General features: G+C 39.1%; 1 protein-coding gene across 1 annotated transcript; it reads left to right on the top strand.

Annotated features, from left to right (window-relative positions):
- Positions 1–83: 83 nt before the first annotated feature.
- On the top strand, positions 84–13,338 carry LOC146519240 (P2Y purinoceptor 1-like). Its single transcript, XM_085159439.1, has 2 exons — positions 84–2,796; positions 2,934–13,338. The coding sequence occupies exon 2, from the start codon at positions 6,826–6,828 to the stop codon at positions 7,873–7,875; it is 1,050 nt and encodes a 349-aa protein (XP_085015565.1). The 5' UTR covers positions 84–2,796; positions 2,934–6,825; the 3' UTR covers positions 7,876–13,338.
- Positions 13,339–13,864: the final 526 nt, after the last annotated feature.

Genomic DNA, 13,864 nt, shown 5'->3' with positions numbered 1-13,864 from the left:
ATATAGGAACTGTTTTAATAAAGGTTGGAAATGCCTCTATTTTGTGTGACTTCTTAACATTGACATCACAGCGACTGGAGTGTTGGTAGGTAAGGGGAAGTTTTTGATGACAAATATTAGGATTAAGAGTCAAGTTTATTGTCATTACACATGTATAAATACAGGGTAATAAAATACAGTTAAGTATACAGATGTTTATATTGCTATACAGAGACCAAATGAACAGATGAACTATGTATATGTACAGATGTTCTGTATAGCATACAGATGTACCGAGTGCTATGAATATAGCTTTCACTACTTAAACAGTAGCAGAGGTGTAGCTCTAAAGACTATAATACTGAACAGTGTACGCACTATAACAGAGACTATGCTATGTCAGTGTCCTGAGCTATAGCAGTATCCAGTGTGAGCATATGGTGGAGGCTGAGAATGAATGACAGTCATGATCTTGGTCATCAGGAGGGATGGGGGAAGGAGGAGTGTAGGAGGGTTGAGTAAGTGTGGATGAGAAGGTTCAGCAAGGGACTGAGTTCAGTACGATGACAGCTGTGGGGAAGAAGCTGTTCCTAAACCTGCTGGTTTTACTCGGAAGGGTCCTGTAGCGACATCTGGAGGGGAGGAGCTGGAAGAGTTCATTGGCAGGATGAGAGGAGTCCCTGAGAATGATGCGTGCCCGGTGTAGATATCTCTTCTTGTGGACATCCTCAATGGCAGGAAGTGGAGTCCCGTGATGCGTTGGGCGGTTTTCACCAGTTCCCATACCAGACAGTGACACAGTTGGTCAGGATGCTTTCTATTGCACAGCGGTAGAAGTTACCCAGTATGTCAGCAGACAGGTGGTTCTTCTTCAGTGTCCTCAAGAAAAAGAGGCGCTGATGAGCCTTCTTGACCAGGCTGGAGGTGTTAGTTTGACCAGGACAAATTCTCAGAGATGTGGGTGCCCAAGAACTTGAAGCTGAAAACCCGTTCAAAATGTATCAATTTACTTCCGTCCATGGTCCATCCATAAACTGTCTTCTGTATATTTTAAAGTTAATATGAATTCTAAAAGTCTTCCAGAGCAGTAAGTCGTGAAATGGTGGGTAGGTAGAATAGGTCTTGAAAAAGACAAATATACTCATATTGAGCTACAGTTTCAACCAGCAAGAAGTGCTGAGAAATTTGGGGAAACTAAAATCATCCATTCGCTTATCCTTTACAGGGTTGCGGAGGGCGCTGGAGCCTATCCCAGCTGTCATAGGGCGAGAGGGGCACACCCTGGACAGGTCGCCAGTCTGTCGCAGGGCTAACACACAGAGACAGACAACCATTCGTGCTCACATTCATATGGGCAATTTGGATTAATCAATTAACCTATCCCCACTAACTGCATGTCTTTGGACGGTAGGAGGAAGCCGGAGTACCCGGAGGGAACCCACGCAAACACAGGGAGAACATGCAAACTCCACACAGAAAGACCCCGGCCTGATGGTGGAATTGAACTCAGGACCTTCTTGCTGTGCGGCAACAGTGCTAACCACCGTGCCAACTAAAACTAAAATCATAAGTTTTCCAATTTAAAAAGAAATGAACAGTCTTTAAATGTTATTTTAGTTTAAGTTTAATGAAGTGAGAGACCAAAAATCCAGAAAAAATAATTTGCAATAAATGTATCCGAAGTTCTGTGGTAATATGAAACCAAAACTGTGCTGGACCTGCTTTGGAGGAATAGAGATGCTGAATATGACCCAAACAACACCATCCCCACAGGCAAGCACAAAAGTGGAAACACTATGCTGTTATGCTAAAGGCAGAAGACAACGTCACTGTCTTCTGCACCAATGGACAGGGCCATACATACATATCTGATGTTTTAGAAAGCGACTGCTGTTTGAATGGTCATGTCGCATTAAATCCGTCTTTTACGTCACTGACACAAGACAGATGCCAATTATCAGCGCCAGAGAAGACATTGCGAACGCTTCCTGTCCATGCCGTGTAGGTGTCAGTGAAACTGTTGGGAAGACAACGTGAACATTTTATTTATATTGTATAATCTGCAGATTCTGACAGAAATCTGCTACTATCCTTTGAAGCACCGCTCCTCTCTAAAACAGCAATAAGGATTATTAGGCCATATGTAAATAACAAAATAACTTAAAGCAAAATTGGGGAACGTAAAGTCCGAAACAAGTCTTTATATTAAGGTCCATCAGTTAAACAATACTGTTTGGTCTGCGTCTGAACAGAGCGCGTTGTGTGTGACGTCTTCTTTTGCACATGCGGGCCACTTTGAGGGTTCACACAGGAGCACGTTTGCTGTCACATTTTATTTGTAGTGTGAACAAGCAGACAAAAAAATCGGATTTGATCAAAAAATCGGAATTGAGCATTAAGACCTGCAGTGCTATGACAGCGATATAAACCCCTCAGACTTCATTCAAGATTCGGGTGTTTGAAGGAGAGTTGCGGTTAGTTTGGAGACAGTTTGGAGACAGTTTGGAGGTTTATGAGAGTGAGGAGAGAAAGTCAGGAGAGAATGGAGCCAGCTAAGAAGAGGAGGATGTCCTCCCCTGTGTGGGAACATTTTGATCTTATTCCTTCCAACAAGGTATGTAAATTTCTACAGAAGATGTATTTTCATAATATTGATGGTGCAATACAATTTATGTTAAGCAGCTTTACTTTTGTACAAGGTGAAGTGTTTGCTATGTGCCAGGGAGCTGGGATATAACAACAACACCTCATCCATGCTTAGGCACTACAGAGCTTTGCATGAGAATAAGGGGAACACCGATTGTGGAGGAAGACCAGGTGAGCCATCAAATGCCATAATAATATAGCATGCAGTAATGTTACTAAATGATATAACAATATTATACTTATATTATACATATAAGTTACATGTGTGATATTTATATTTGTGCTTTGTTTTTGTTGTCTTTCCTCAGGAGAACAATCTCAAATAGATGAAGACCTGGTTAGCATGGTGATTGAGGACTCCCAGCCATTTAGCATTGTGGAGGACAAAGAATTTAAAAGATTTGTTAAATCATTAAATCCTAGCTATGTTCTCCCCACTAAAAAGGTCATAAAAGCAGTGAAAATGTAGTTTTTATAGAATAAAATGTGAACAGGCAGGACTGAGGCTCAAAGCCTCAGTCTGTAGCTGTCCATACCTCAACGTTACAAAAGCACAACCACTGTCCACACCCCAACCACACCTCACCTCACAGTAAATGATCATTTCCATTTTAAGCATTTCCAAATAATCATTTTCCATACTGCCAGTATAAATATACACAGTATACTGCCATCACTACAATATACATGTTTTACACACTCCTTTTGTTGTTGACATTTACAGGCTGTGTGCAAAAGGCCACACTCTTCAAATTCATGCCAACTAATATTTTTACGTCCAGTAGATGTCCTACTAGAGCAAATGAAGCTTCAAGACGCTTTGCGCTGGGGTGAACCAATTGGATGAAAAGCTTCAGTGCTTCATGAAGCTTCATCTGCCCATCACTAGATTATACTATGGAAAAGGAAAAGTTTTTAATGAAATTGCTAAGCAGATAAGCTACTCAGAAACACTGCTGTGTTTGAGCAGGAACAGGAAGTGATACTCTACCACAAAGCGAGCGAACACCAAGTGACAGCGCCACCAAGGCACTCTGTCTTCTGCAGTTTGAGCCTGAGCTCTGTCTGAACTCTGTTTTGAACCTGAACTGAATCTGAAATTGACAAGCTGTGTAGTTGCACACCAGTGCTCATTTCACAGCTGGAATGTGACAGTCCAAACATTTTCCAAACAGATTCCAAGATCATCAGTTCAAACAATTGCACATAAATGCTTACAAGTTATTTGGATATGTCACCACTACATGCCCAGGTCTGCAAGACCCAAACTGTCACCCTCAGATAAGAAGAAATTGGTGAGTGAGGCCAAGAACAACCAAAGAGCGCCCGAGGATAAGGACAACCAAACGGTCAAAAAAATCACTAAAAGCCCCAAATTATGACGGTATTTGTGATGACTGTACGTAAACTTCTGACCACAACTGTACTTTCCGCATCTGTGTGCATGTGAGGTAGTGTAGACCAAGTGGCTAAGAAGGCGATAAGTAGACAGCATCAACATCAGTTTCTTTTAAGTGTACTTTTATTTTTGGCATCTCTATTATACCATTTTAAAACCTGGTAGGCAAAATCTCACTTGCTTTCAACAGGACTTTACACACACCTGAACCTCATTAGTCTCTACCATTGGAAAATAGGTTGGACCAAACACTACAATTCTAATCAAAACACAGGAATACGATTATGCATCCAGTCGACAGACTAATTTACCCAGCTAAATGGCCTGAAAAGTAAAACACTGCATACAATACAACTTAAAAGGTTACTTTAAAGAAAATAAATAATACTATACAAAATTAAAAACCCTCTAGTTGGTTGTACCCAGTTGGGCACCAATGACATCATGACCCTATATAAACAAGTACTGGGCCGGCCCCTCCCACGCACCTGTTTTAGATCTAGGACCTGAACAAATGGATAAACATGGTAAGTATAACCAAAGCAACATAAGCAAACATAATTTATTAGAAATTTACCTGTGAACAGAAGAAAATTCAAAAGACTTGATGGTTAGTATAGTATTTGCTTTAGAAACATATGCATGGATGTAATGGATGTAACTAATGCTACCACAAACTAACCCGGGATAGTATGTAAAGCAAAGTTACACCAGCAATGTCTAAATTAAAGCATTATGGTCAACTGTAAAAAAACAAACAAGGGATAAATTATCAATATGGTAGAGGGAGAAGTGATAAATGAGTTCAAGCAGAGCTACTTTGTCACAGTGCACCAGAGGGTCCCAGTAATGATGTTTATCTTGAGAATCTGAGGTTTTGTAATCCTCATTTGCTAAGAAACAAACTGCATATGAACCAGAATGGACACTGAATGTGAGAAGCAGCTGTCTGTTTCTACTTACATGTGTACCAATAATCTTTAAACGGGCAGAGACAAACAAATATGCATTATGTCATGTTGTCCATGTGCACTAAACAATAGTCAACATCTCCATGACCATGGTATACTGTTGTGAACTGGAATCTTATACATTATATTGCCAAAAGTATTCACTCAGCCATCCAACTCACTGAATACAGGAGTTCGTCATTTCCATGGCTACAGGTAAAATCAAGCATGCTTCTACATGCCTAGGTGGATAGCTCTCTGGGGCTCAGTGAATTTCTGTGCCAGGATGCCACCTGTGCAACTGTGAAATTGTGTCCACTTGTGAAATTTCTTTATTACTAAATATTTTGCAGTCAACTATTAGCAGTTTTATAATAAAGTGGAAACAACTGGGAAGGACAGCAACAGTCATTAAAATAGTAGGCGATGTAAAATCACAGAGCGGGGTCAGTGACATCACTACAGGCCTCCAAAGTTCATGTGGCGTACAGATTGGCTCAAGAACAGTTCATTGAGCGCTTCATGCAATGAGTTTCACTGGCTGGGCAGTTGCATCCAAGCTTTACATCACCAAATACAATGCAAAGCATCTGATGCAGTGGTTATAAGGAACACTCTTGGCTGTGATGTCAAGGCAATCTCTTTCTGTCACAGGTCAGTCACACACATACATCTATCTATCCATACATTGTGTGTGTACACACACACACACACTAACAAGACGGTTCAGCAGTTCATGGCAAAACTTATAGCACTGTGATCTGCACTGTTACCTAACTGCATGAAGGGGCTGAGCTCAAACTAACTGGGGTCTGTGTGGCATTTCCATATTATGCATGTACCATGTGGGTTATCTCATGTACTGTGCCTTCCCACAGCACAAGACATACTTATTAGATTATTTAGGTATTCTAAATTGCTGTGAATTCGAATGTTGTCTCGTTTTAGTGTTACCTGTTTATGAGAACAACCATGTGTTGGGGTAAGCCACTAGGTGGAGACAAATAATCAGCATTACTAGTATAGTACTTAGACTTTGATTGTGTCATTGGTCTACTTCAATACGCACATATAAATAGAACTGAAATAAGAACCCGGTGTGTCTCATATTATATCTTAGCCTGATTAAATCAAGTACATTAACGATTGCTTATCTAGTCTGTGGCTTGCTGGCACCAGAGGTCAGAATAGAATGGCCAGACTGATCCACAGACAGTGTGACAAAGGATTATAGTGACTGTACATACAAAAAGGGTAACTGGGACAGAGTACAGACGCCTGGGGAAACTAATGTCATAAAGCAGAATGTCTATGTTGTGACATTCTGAACAACAGAACAGTTTTTTGATTAATCTTTTAATAAATCCCTATTCTTTGATCTTTTAAAACGTTTCTGTAGCTTATTTAAATATTATTTCATTTCATTTGTTTTTATGTGTTTCAGTTGGTTGGGCCACATACACACACAAACCATCGAAGTCATTTAAATATTATAAGGTACTGTGAGAAAGCTAGCTGTATCCTTTAGTGTCGTTTTACACAGCAGTGAGCTGACTGCATCTGTGATGTCAAATGATTTAAAGCAATACATGACTTAATTTGTACTTTGTGCGTGTCTGTTTTTATTTTTACTTTCTTTTTTCCATTCTTTACGTCATTATGAGTGTGCTACCATAGCTGGAAAAAAGTGGGCGGATACTTTCTTAAATTGCATATTCACTTGTGAGTTGTTGTTGTTGTTTTGTTTTTTTTCCCCCGATTAGCTTTCAGTGGAGGTCATTGCTCTGAGCGAGCCGATCACTGACTGCTGTGTTTTTGTAGGAGATTTTATATGACAAAGGTTTTACATCAATGCGAGAGATGTCTGTAAACAGCACAACAGGACCTTGTGAGGACAACCCAATCAATCTAAATTTTACGCACAGCTTTTTGCCGCCCGCCTTTATCACCGTGTTCATTGTCGGGACGGTGTCCAATATCTGTGGACTGAGAAGCGTATGTGTGAGCTGGAAGAAAAACGGAAACATCAACATCTTCATGTTCAATCTCGGGGTGGCGGACCTGCTGTATCTGTTTACCCTGCCGTTCCTCGTCTACTATTACGCGCGTGAGAGTGACTGGCAGTTTGGCCAGCCTTTCTGCAAGGTGACGCGCTTCTGCTTCAACCTCAACCTTTATGGCAGCATCGGCTTCCTTACCTGCATAAGCATCTATAGATACCTGGGCATTGTGCACCCGATGAAAGTGATGGGGAAAATCACCAGTCGCCACTCTCTGGCCATAAGCGCTCTGGTCTGGGTTTTGGTCATTATTCAAATTACTCCTGATATATTCTTTGACAAGAATGATGAAAAAAAAACAAACTCGTGTTTTGACACCACCTCAACCAACCTGACCAGATACTACCTGCCATACAGCATCAGCTGGACGGTCACCGGGTTTGTCCTGCCTTTGGTCATCATTTTGGGCTGTTATGGACACATAGTGGTGGTTCTGGCAAAGAACGCCAATGTCAACCCACTGCTGAAGCAGCGGTGTTTGAAACTGGTCGTGATTCTGGTCATACTTTTCTCCGTCTGTTTCATTCCCTACCATATATTTCGAAATTTAAATCTCACTACCAGGATTTTTAAACAAGATGGGCTTTGTCACCACCTCTTCGACGACATCTACATTGCACACCAGGTCGGCAGATTCCTGGCTTGTCTAAACAGCGCGATAAACCCGCTGATTTATATAGTAGGAAATGATGATTTCCTGACTAAGTTTCAAGACTTCAGTAATCGGACCAGGATGTCTCTTGCCGGACTCAAAAGCGCAATTATTTACCGCAAACCCATAGAAGCGGACGTGGATTTACCCGCAGACACGTGCACCAGTTTCGACAAGAGGAGTGGATAGGGCGCAGAATCAGTTTACGCGAGTTGCTCGTCTATACATGTCACGCACCGCCAGCACTTCCACAGATCCGTCAGCAAAGTACGTGACTGCGACTGATGATTGTGCTTGGGAGGACTGGCGAGGGGTAGGTCACTGAGGTGTCAGTGCACAGAGAAAGTCAAATGTCCGGATGGCTCCCTGGATGTTACCAAAAAGACTTAAAGCTGAAGCTCCAGCTCATATAGCTCTATTTTTGAACTGTTCCAAGTGTTAAGCATTGTAACAACTTATATATTTTTATTTTCTGCGTATTTAGTAAGCCTCAAATCTTTCTTCTGTACAGTGCAGCAGAAAGCATGCTGTTGACACTTATTTGTGTTATGTGCTACACTGCCCTACCTTTGGACTGTTAGATGAAGCTTTGTTATACTTCACCATGAGTTGTATTTTTCACCTCAACATGTAACCGACTCAGACTCAAACCATAAAAGGGATTTTAACAGCACTTGTTTTAGGAGTCTGGCACAGCCTACTTACTGCCGTTTGTTTAGATAAAACGGACAAAATACAGCAACAGCTATGCATGAAACTGGAGTGGACAGTCTGAAGTAGAAATACCACTAAAACTTTTCAAGTGCTCTCTTATTTCTTCTTCTTTTTCCTTTAACCTAAATAAAAAAGTAATATCATCAAATGAATCCGCGTGTCACAAAGGTGAAATAATCTAATTATATCTCATACAGATGGGTAGCAAAGGCGATGCACATTATGCGGAACCCTCACGCGGTTCCATTGAAGTATGCGTGTCAAACACGCACCGTGGGAATAAAAGTTGCTGGGTTTCAGTCTGGTCCACTGTGTTGCTTTGCAAAATTTGAAAATCACAGCGAACAATTAATAATGAATATACTGCCATCTCTGCTATGGGGAAACCACCATTACACAGGAATAAGAATACAGGCAAATATAGGCTACATGGGCTACAGTCAAGTATTTTTATACTGAAAAACGCGAAACTGTCTGGTTATTACATTTGCAAAAGTCTAACTTGTAGACCCCCCCCCCCCCCCCAATTCTACAGACACAATAGCATTATTATTATTTTTTTATTTTGTTTTTAAAGACGCACTTTAAACACTAGTCCTCTGTTTTTCAAATGGTTGCTTTATTAAAATCAGGATTTTGATCATCTTTACAATAAAAGAAAGTGTGACATGGTCTGGTTTTTGTTGGGTCCTTTTGGGACTTTCCTGGTTATTCTGAGGTTATTGTATTACAAGTTTTTAGTTTAATTTTCATTGTTATTCTTGAGCTCTAGTTTTGATTTATTATTATGTTTCTAGGATTATTCTAGTCTGGTGTTTTAGAAATATAATAATGGATTCTTTGTGTGTTAGTTGAACGTACCCTCTCCTGTGCTTTTTCTATGTTTAATTAATTATCCATGTCTTATCTTTAAATCTAGTTAGCAGGGCTGTTTTAAGGTTTGGGGCCCAGATAAGAAAAAAAAAATCCCTTTTGGCCCGACCACTTTACTATTGCAAACCATGCCAGCCCTAAAGCTGTTAACACTTTGCAGACAAGGATCAATATTCTGTTTAAATAGATATTTTTATTTAATGCATGACTGATGAGATGTGTGCAAGTAATTTTTTACATTTTAATATTTTTATTGGTAACATTACATTAAAAATATTTATTTATTCATTTATTTATTTTACAGTGATTGGTACTTTACACAAAATATAACTATAAAATATAAATACAAATATATGTTAACTTTCTGGATGGAAGACTATTTAAATTCTTATCTATAAAATGGTGAAAGTATTTTTTATAATATTAGGTATTGGGAAAACATCACTTAAATAATCCTTTGGGTAATAATTAAACCAATTATAGCCAAACAAGATAAGTTTAAATGTGATTCTGCAGCAGTCACAGGCAGTGTGCAAAACATATGCAGAGCAATGCACACTTGTCCAAAAATGCGCTTTATGTGATGTTATAATGATAATGGATTATTAATTAAATTAATCAAATTAAAACATTAATAGTGCATCGGGGAAAAAAGTCCCAAATGGCATCCTGCAATTAGACATGTTTTGTTTCGTTTTTTTACTTAAAATAACTTACCTCATTCTTCTTCACATATCAGTGGGGCTGGTTCGGTGTCAGGAGTGTGGGTGTGAGGATACAACAGCCTGAGCCAGAGGTTTGATCTGTTTGGCCTCGCAGCAGGTAGCAGATAAGTGATTTAGTACATGGGTATGCCTGCACCAATTACGTGTTGGCTAAAATAACTCAAACACGTTATTTTTGTTAGAAATTAAATATATTAGCTAGTTAAGTCAAACAGTGTCTGTGGACTGTATTTGTTTCATTTCCCCCTGTCTCTTTTCTTTTTTTTAAATACAGACTTCACTTTTAACTGAGCCATCCTAACGTCTTACTGCTCGGCATCAGCTAGGAGCAAGTGCACCTGGACCAAGCCAAACTGAAATAAAGAGGGTGGAGGCGAGGTCAGAGGCTGACTGGATATTGTTTGTTTCAAAAGAAAAAAAGAGAAAATGATGGCTAGTTGAGTGTTTTGTAGGACTCCTGTCAGTCATGAGCCCTTAGAATCGTCATCATTTTTCTCCCCCTTACCTTAGTTACTTTTAGTTAAATTTTTTGTGGGTTCTATTTTGCATTTACTTTTACTTCCCCATCCCTTGATATGTAAATTGAGTTCAGCTCTTGTGCTTTTATACCCTCATGTAGCAAAATAGAGAAGAGAATCAATGTCAACTCCACACAGAAAGGCCCAGGCATTTTGGTGGATTTGAACTCAGGATCTTGTTATTGTGAGATAACCATGCTACCAAGCCATCCATACTTAACAAATGTAGGCAACATGATAACAAGGCTTGACACAGAATTTTCTTTACATGTCTGTTCTTGACAGGTTAAGCTACAATAAATAGCAATAAGATAGACGTGATGTGTGTATGCTTTTCTGCCTCTTATAACTTCAGTGATTTTCCTGTGATTTGAAACATTTTCCTCTTTACCGAACATTACTGGATTTTTAAGCTATTTGCTTTTACAGGTCACAATGTGTATTAATTAAATTTTAAGAAAATTTTTTTTTTTTTTTAAATGAGCAAACTTCATTTTGAACCGTAAGCATGTTGTATCAACTAAATGGCAATGCTGCGCGCTTCTACAAACACTGGTGAAAAAACAGGTCGCTCAAAGGAGCCAGCATTAAACTTCAAAATGTGCAAAAATGTGACCTGTCCTGGGTTTGTGCTCTTCAGAGTACACACTTGGAGCACATGAGGTTGCCTGTTTGCAGTAAGCTCACTTTCAGTCTTTGCTGGATATTTGTACACCAACCACAATTAGTAACCCTGGATCTCCTGTTTGCAGTGCAGCTTTGCCTATTCATCTGTTTTGGCCAACGCTGTAGGAATGGTATTGAAGATGGTTGCCATAAAAATTGAGGCTACAGATCCAGTGTAGCTTCTTTCTTTAGGAAAAATATCTGTATCAATAAATTATAACCTAATGCCAGATGGGATAGTAATTTAAAGTGAGTGAGGATATTGTCTGTATTTACAGTTTTGATAACCACAGTGGTGATACACACTATCTCTGACTGGAGTTTTATAAAAGAGCTCTTTCAAACATTATCAGATCAGGCTGGACTCCATGTGTCAGGTTGAAGTCCATGAATCTTGAGTCATCTTGAGTGCTGTTGTCATCAAAGCATTAGAAGGAAATTGAGATGGGTTACAGGTACACTCTTTAGGTATGCCATTTTAAAAATAGTTTATTTATCGCATGGAAATTTCACTGAGAAGGTCCAAGTTGGAGAAAGGGCCCAGCCAGGAACCTGTTTGCTGTGAGGTGACAGCACTAACCACTGCAACACCCTGACATTTTTAACATGTTCAGCTAAGCGTGTTCAAATTTGTATAATTTGGCAGGAAAGTTTGTATTAAACATAAATGACATTTATCCAGTGGTCTCAATGTATTTTTGATGTCCTTCAGTAAATACCTGTTTCTGAAATGCCTTTCATAAAAGCACCATACATTTCTTTCCAGATGTGGAGCAACTTGGCAGTAAGCCCAGCTGCTAGTTATGTCATGTGCACATTTTCAGGAAAGGGTGTGCTTATGTAGCCTATAAAAGCTTTCATAGTAACAGCACATTCCTTGCCATGGTTTTCAATGCAAAAGCTCAGTAGAATAAAAAAAACACACTTAACCCACACTGTCTTAAATATAGCACATTTAAGAGAGTCTAAGGAACAATAAGAAAAACAAGTTGCAAAGAAATGAATTAACAAGGTCTGACAGTAAGCATTACATCAGCTGATGTTATCTATTGTAAGTATTATCTGGAACTGCGACGTTAACAATAACATAGGAAGTTAAGGGCAAGGAACTTTCGTCTGGCTTTCGTATGAGAATTTCACTAAATGACTTCAGATCTGGGACCCATACTCGCATAGCAGCCAGTATGTACATACAAGGCTTGTTAGACTAACCACTTGAGCTTTAGCTGCTATCACACCAGGACTGTTTTATAAACAGGAACATAACACAATGAGGATTTACATTTTCCCAGTATAACATTTTCCTGGTGGACTGAAGTGTACACAGAAGACACAAGTGCCTTGAGATATTTGACTAAAGTTGAAACAAGAATTGTGAACTGCTTCTTGATTCTGCAAAAACAACATGCACAACTTCCTTTCCCACCAGAATATTTTGTAAAACACCTCTCTGTAGGAAGTAATATATCGTCTGCTTTATGGCAATAAATCGCTGTAGTATGGAGGATCTTTTTCCTTCTCCCATCTCAAGCATATATTTGAATGGATCTCCCCACTCTGAATCTGAAACTGAATATTATGATGTGGAAAGAAACCAAGAGACAAACATTCCTCTTTCTGAATGTGTACTTTGTGTTCTTTTGGTGTTTGAGAAGGACCCAAACAAACGAATGTTATTACAACAGATAAATGTTACCATCTGGCAGATTTTTCCTGGGACATCGTTTCTAATTCTGTAAGCAGAGTCTGGTAACAAAAACAGAAACCAGCCTGATGGATGTGTAGGAGAAGTTAGAGGTAGCAACGACATGATACAGCTGCAGCCAGAGACCACATGCCACAGGAGCACGTCAGGAGAACAACAAAGGAAATCACTGCAATAGCTACATCTTTTTGCACACGCTCCTTTCTACTTGGTAATGTTGCTGTCTATTTTTCTTGATATTTATTTATAATCACATCTGTCAACCCTGGATATTTATTATTTGGTAATTTGTATATATTGTACTATTTCTTATATCTTGGCATATTGTATTGCTAATAGTCTAGTCTGTTTTTGTTTCTGTTTCTGTTTTTCTTAATGTTACTGTACTGGAGCAACTGTAGCCCACATAATTTCCCTGGGGATTAATAAAGTATTCTTATTCTGATTCTGATAGCAAATAAATTTGTCATGCAAATATTTTGGAAAATTAGAAATGGTCCACTTATGTTGCTGCTTCACATTTTTGGTGTCTTTTTGGAACTTAAGATTCTTCCAGATTCAGACTATTTGTCATTTCTAAAAAGAAATCAGCTCAGATGGGTTCAACCCTTGCGATCCAGATTTGGATGAATGTATGGTTATGTATAAAGCATACTCAATACATTTGAATATGAATTTGTTTGATGTACACTTAAAACAGTAAAGACATTGATGAGCTTGTATTAGTGTTACTCATCTCTACTTCTAACTTTTACATATATTTATATGGCCTGTTTAACAGAAAGTTAAATAGACCAAAGTGAAGTCCTGACTCTCTGTGAGAGAGGGCAGCTGGTTCTGCAATGATCTAGTCTGACTTTTTAATTAGATTACGTAAATGAATAAATTCACTGTAATTGCATAAAGTTAATGAGCTAATAATCAACATCAGGATATGTGGGGCATGGTTTTGTATAATATCATTAACTGTTGCTGTC

Source organism: Neolamprologus multifasciatus, chromosome 5 (genome assembly GCF_963576455.1).
Source record: "Neolamprologus multifasciatus chromosome 5, fNeoMul1.2, whole genome shotgun sequence".
Lineage (NCBI taxonomy): Eukaryota > Metazoa > Chordata > Actinopteri > Cichliformes > Cichlidae > Neolamprologus > Neolamprologus multifasciatus.
The sequence above is the reverse complement of the archived record's forward strand: the minus strand, read 5'-3'. Positions and strand labels throughout refer to the sequence as shown.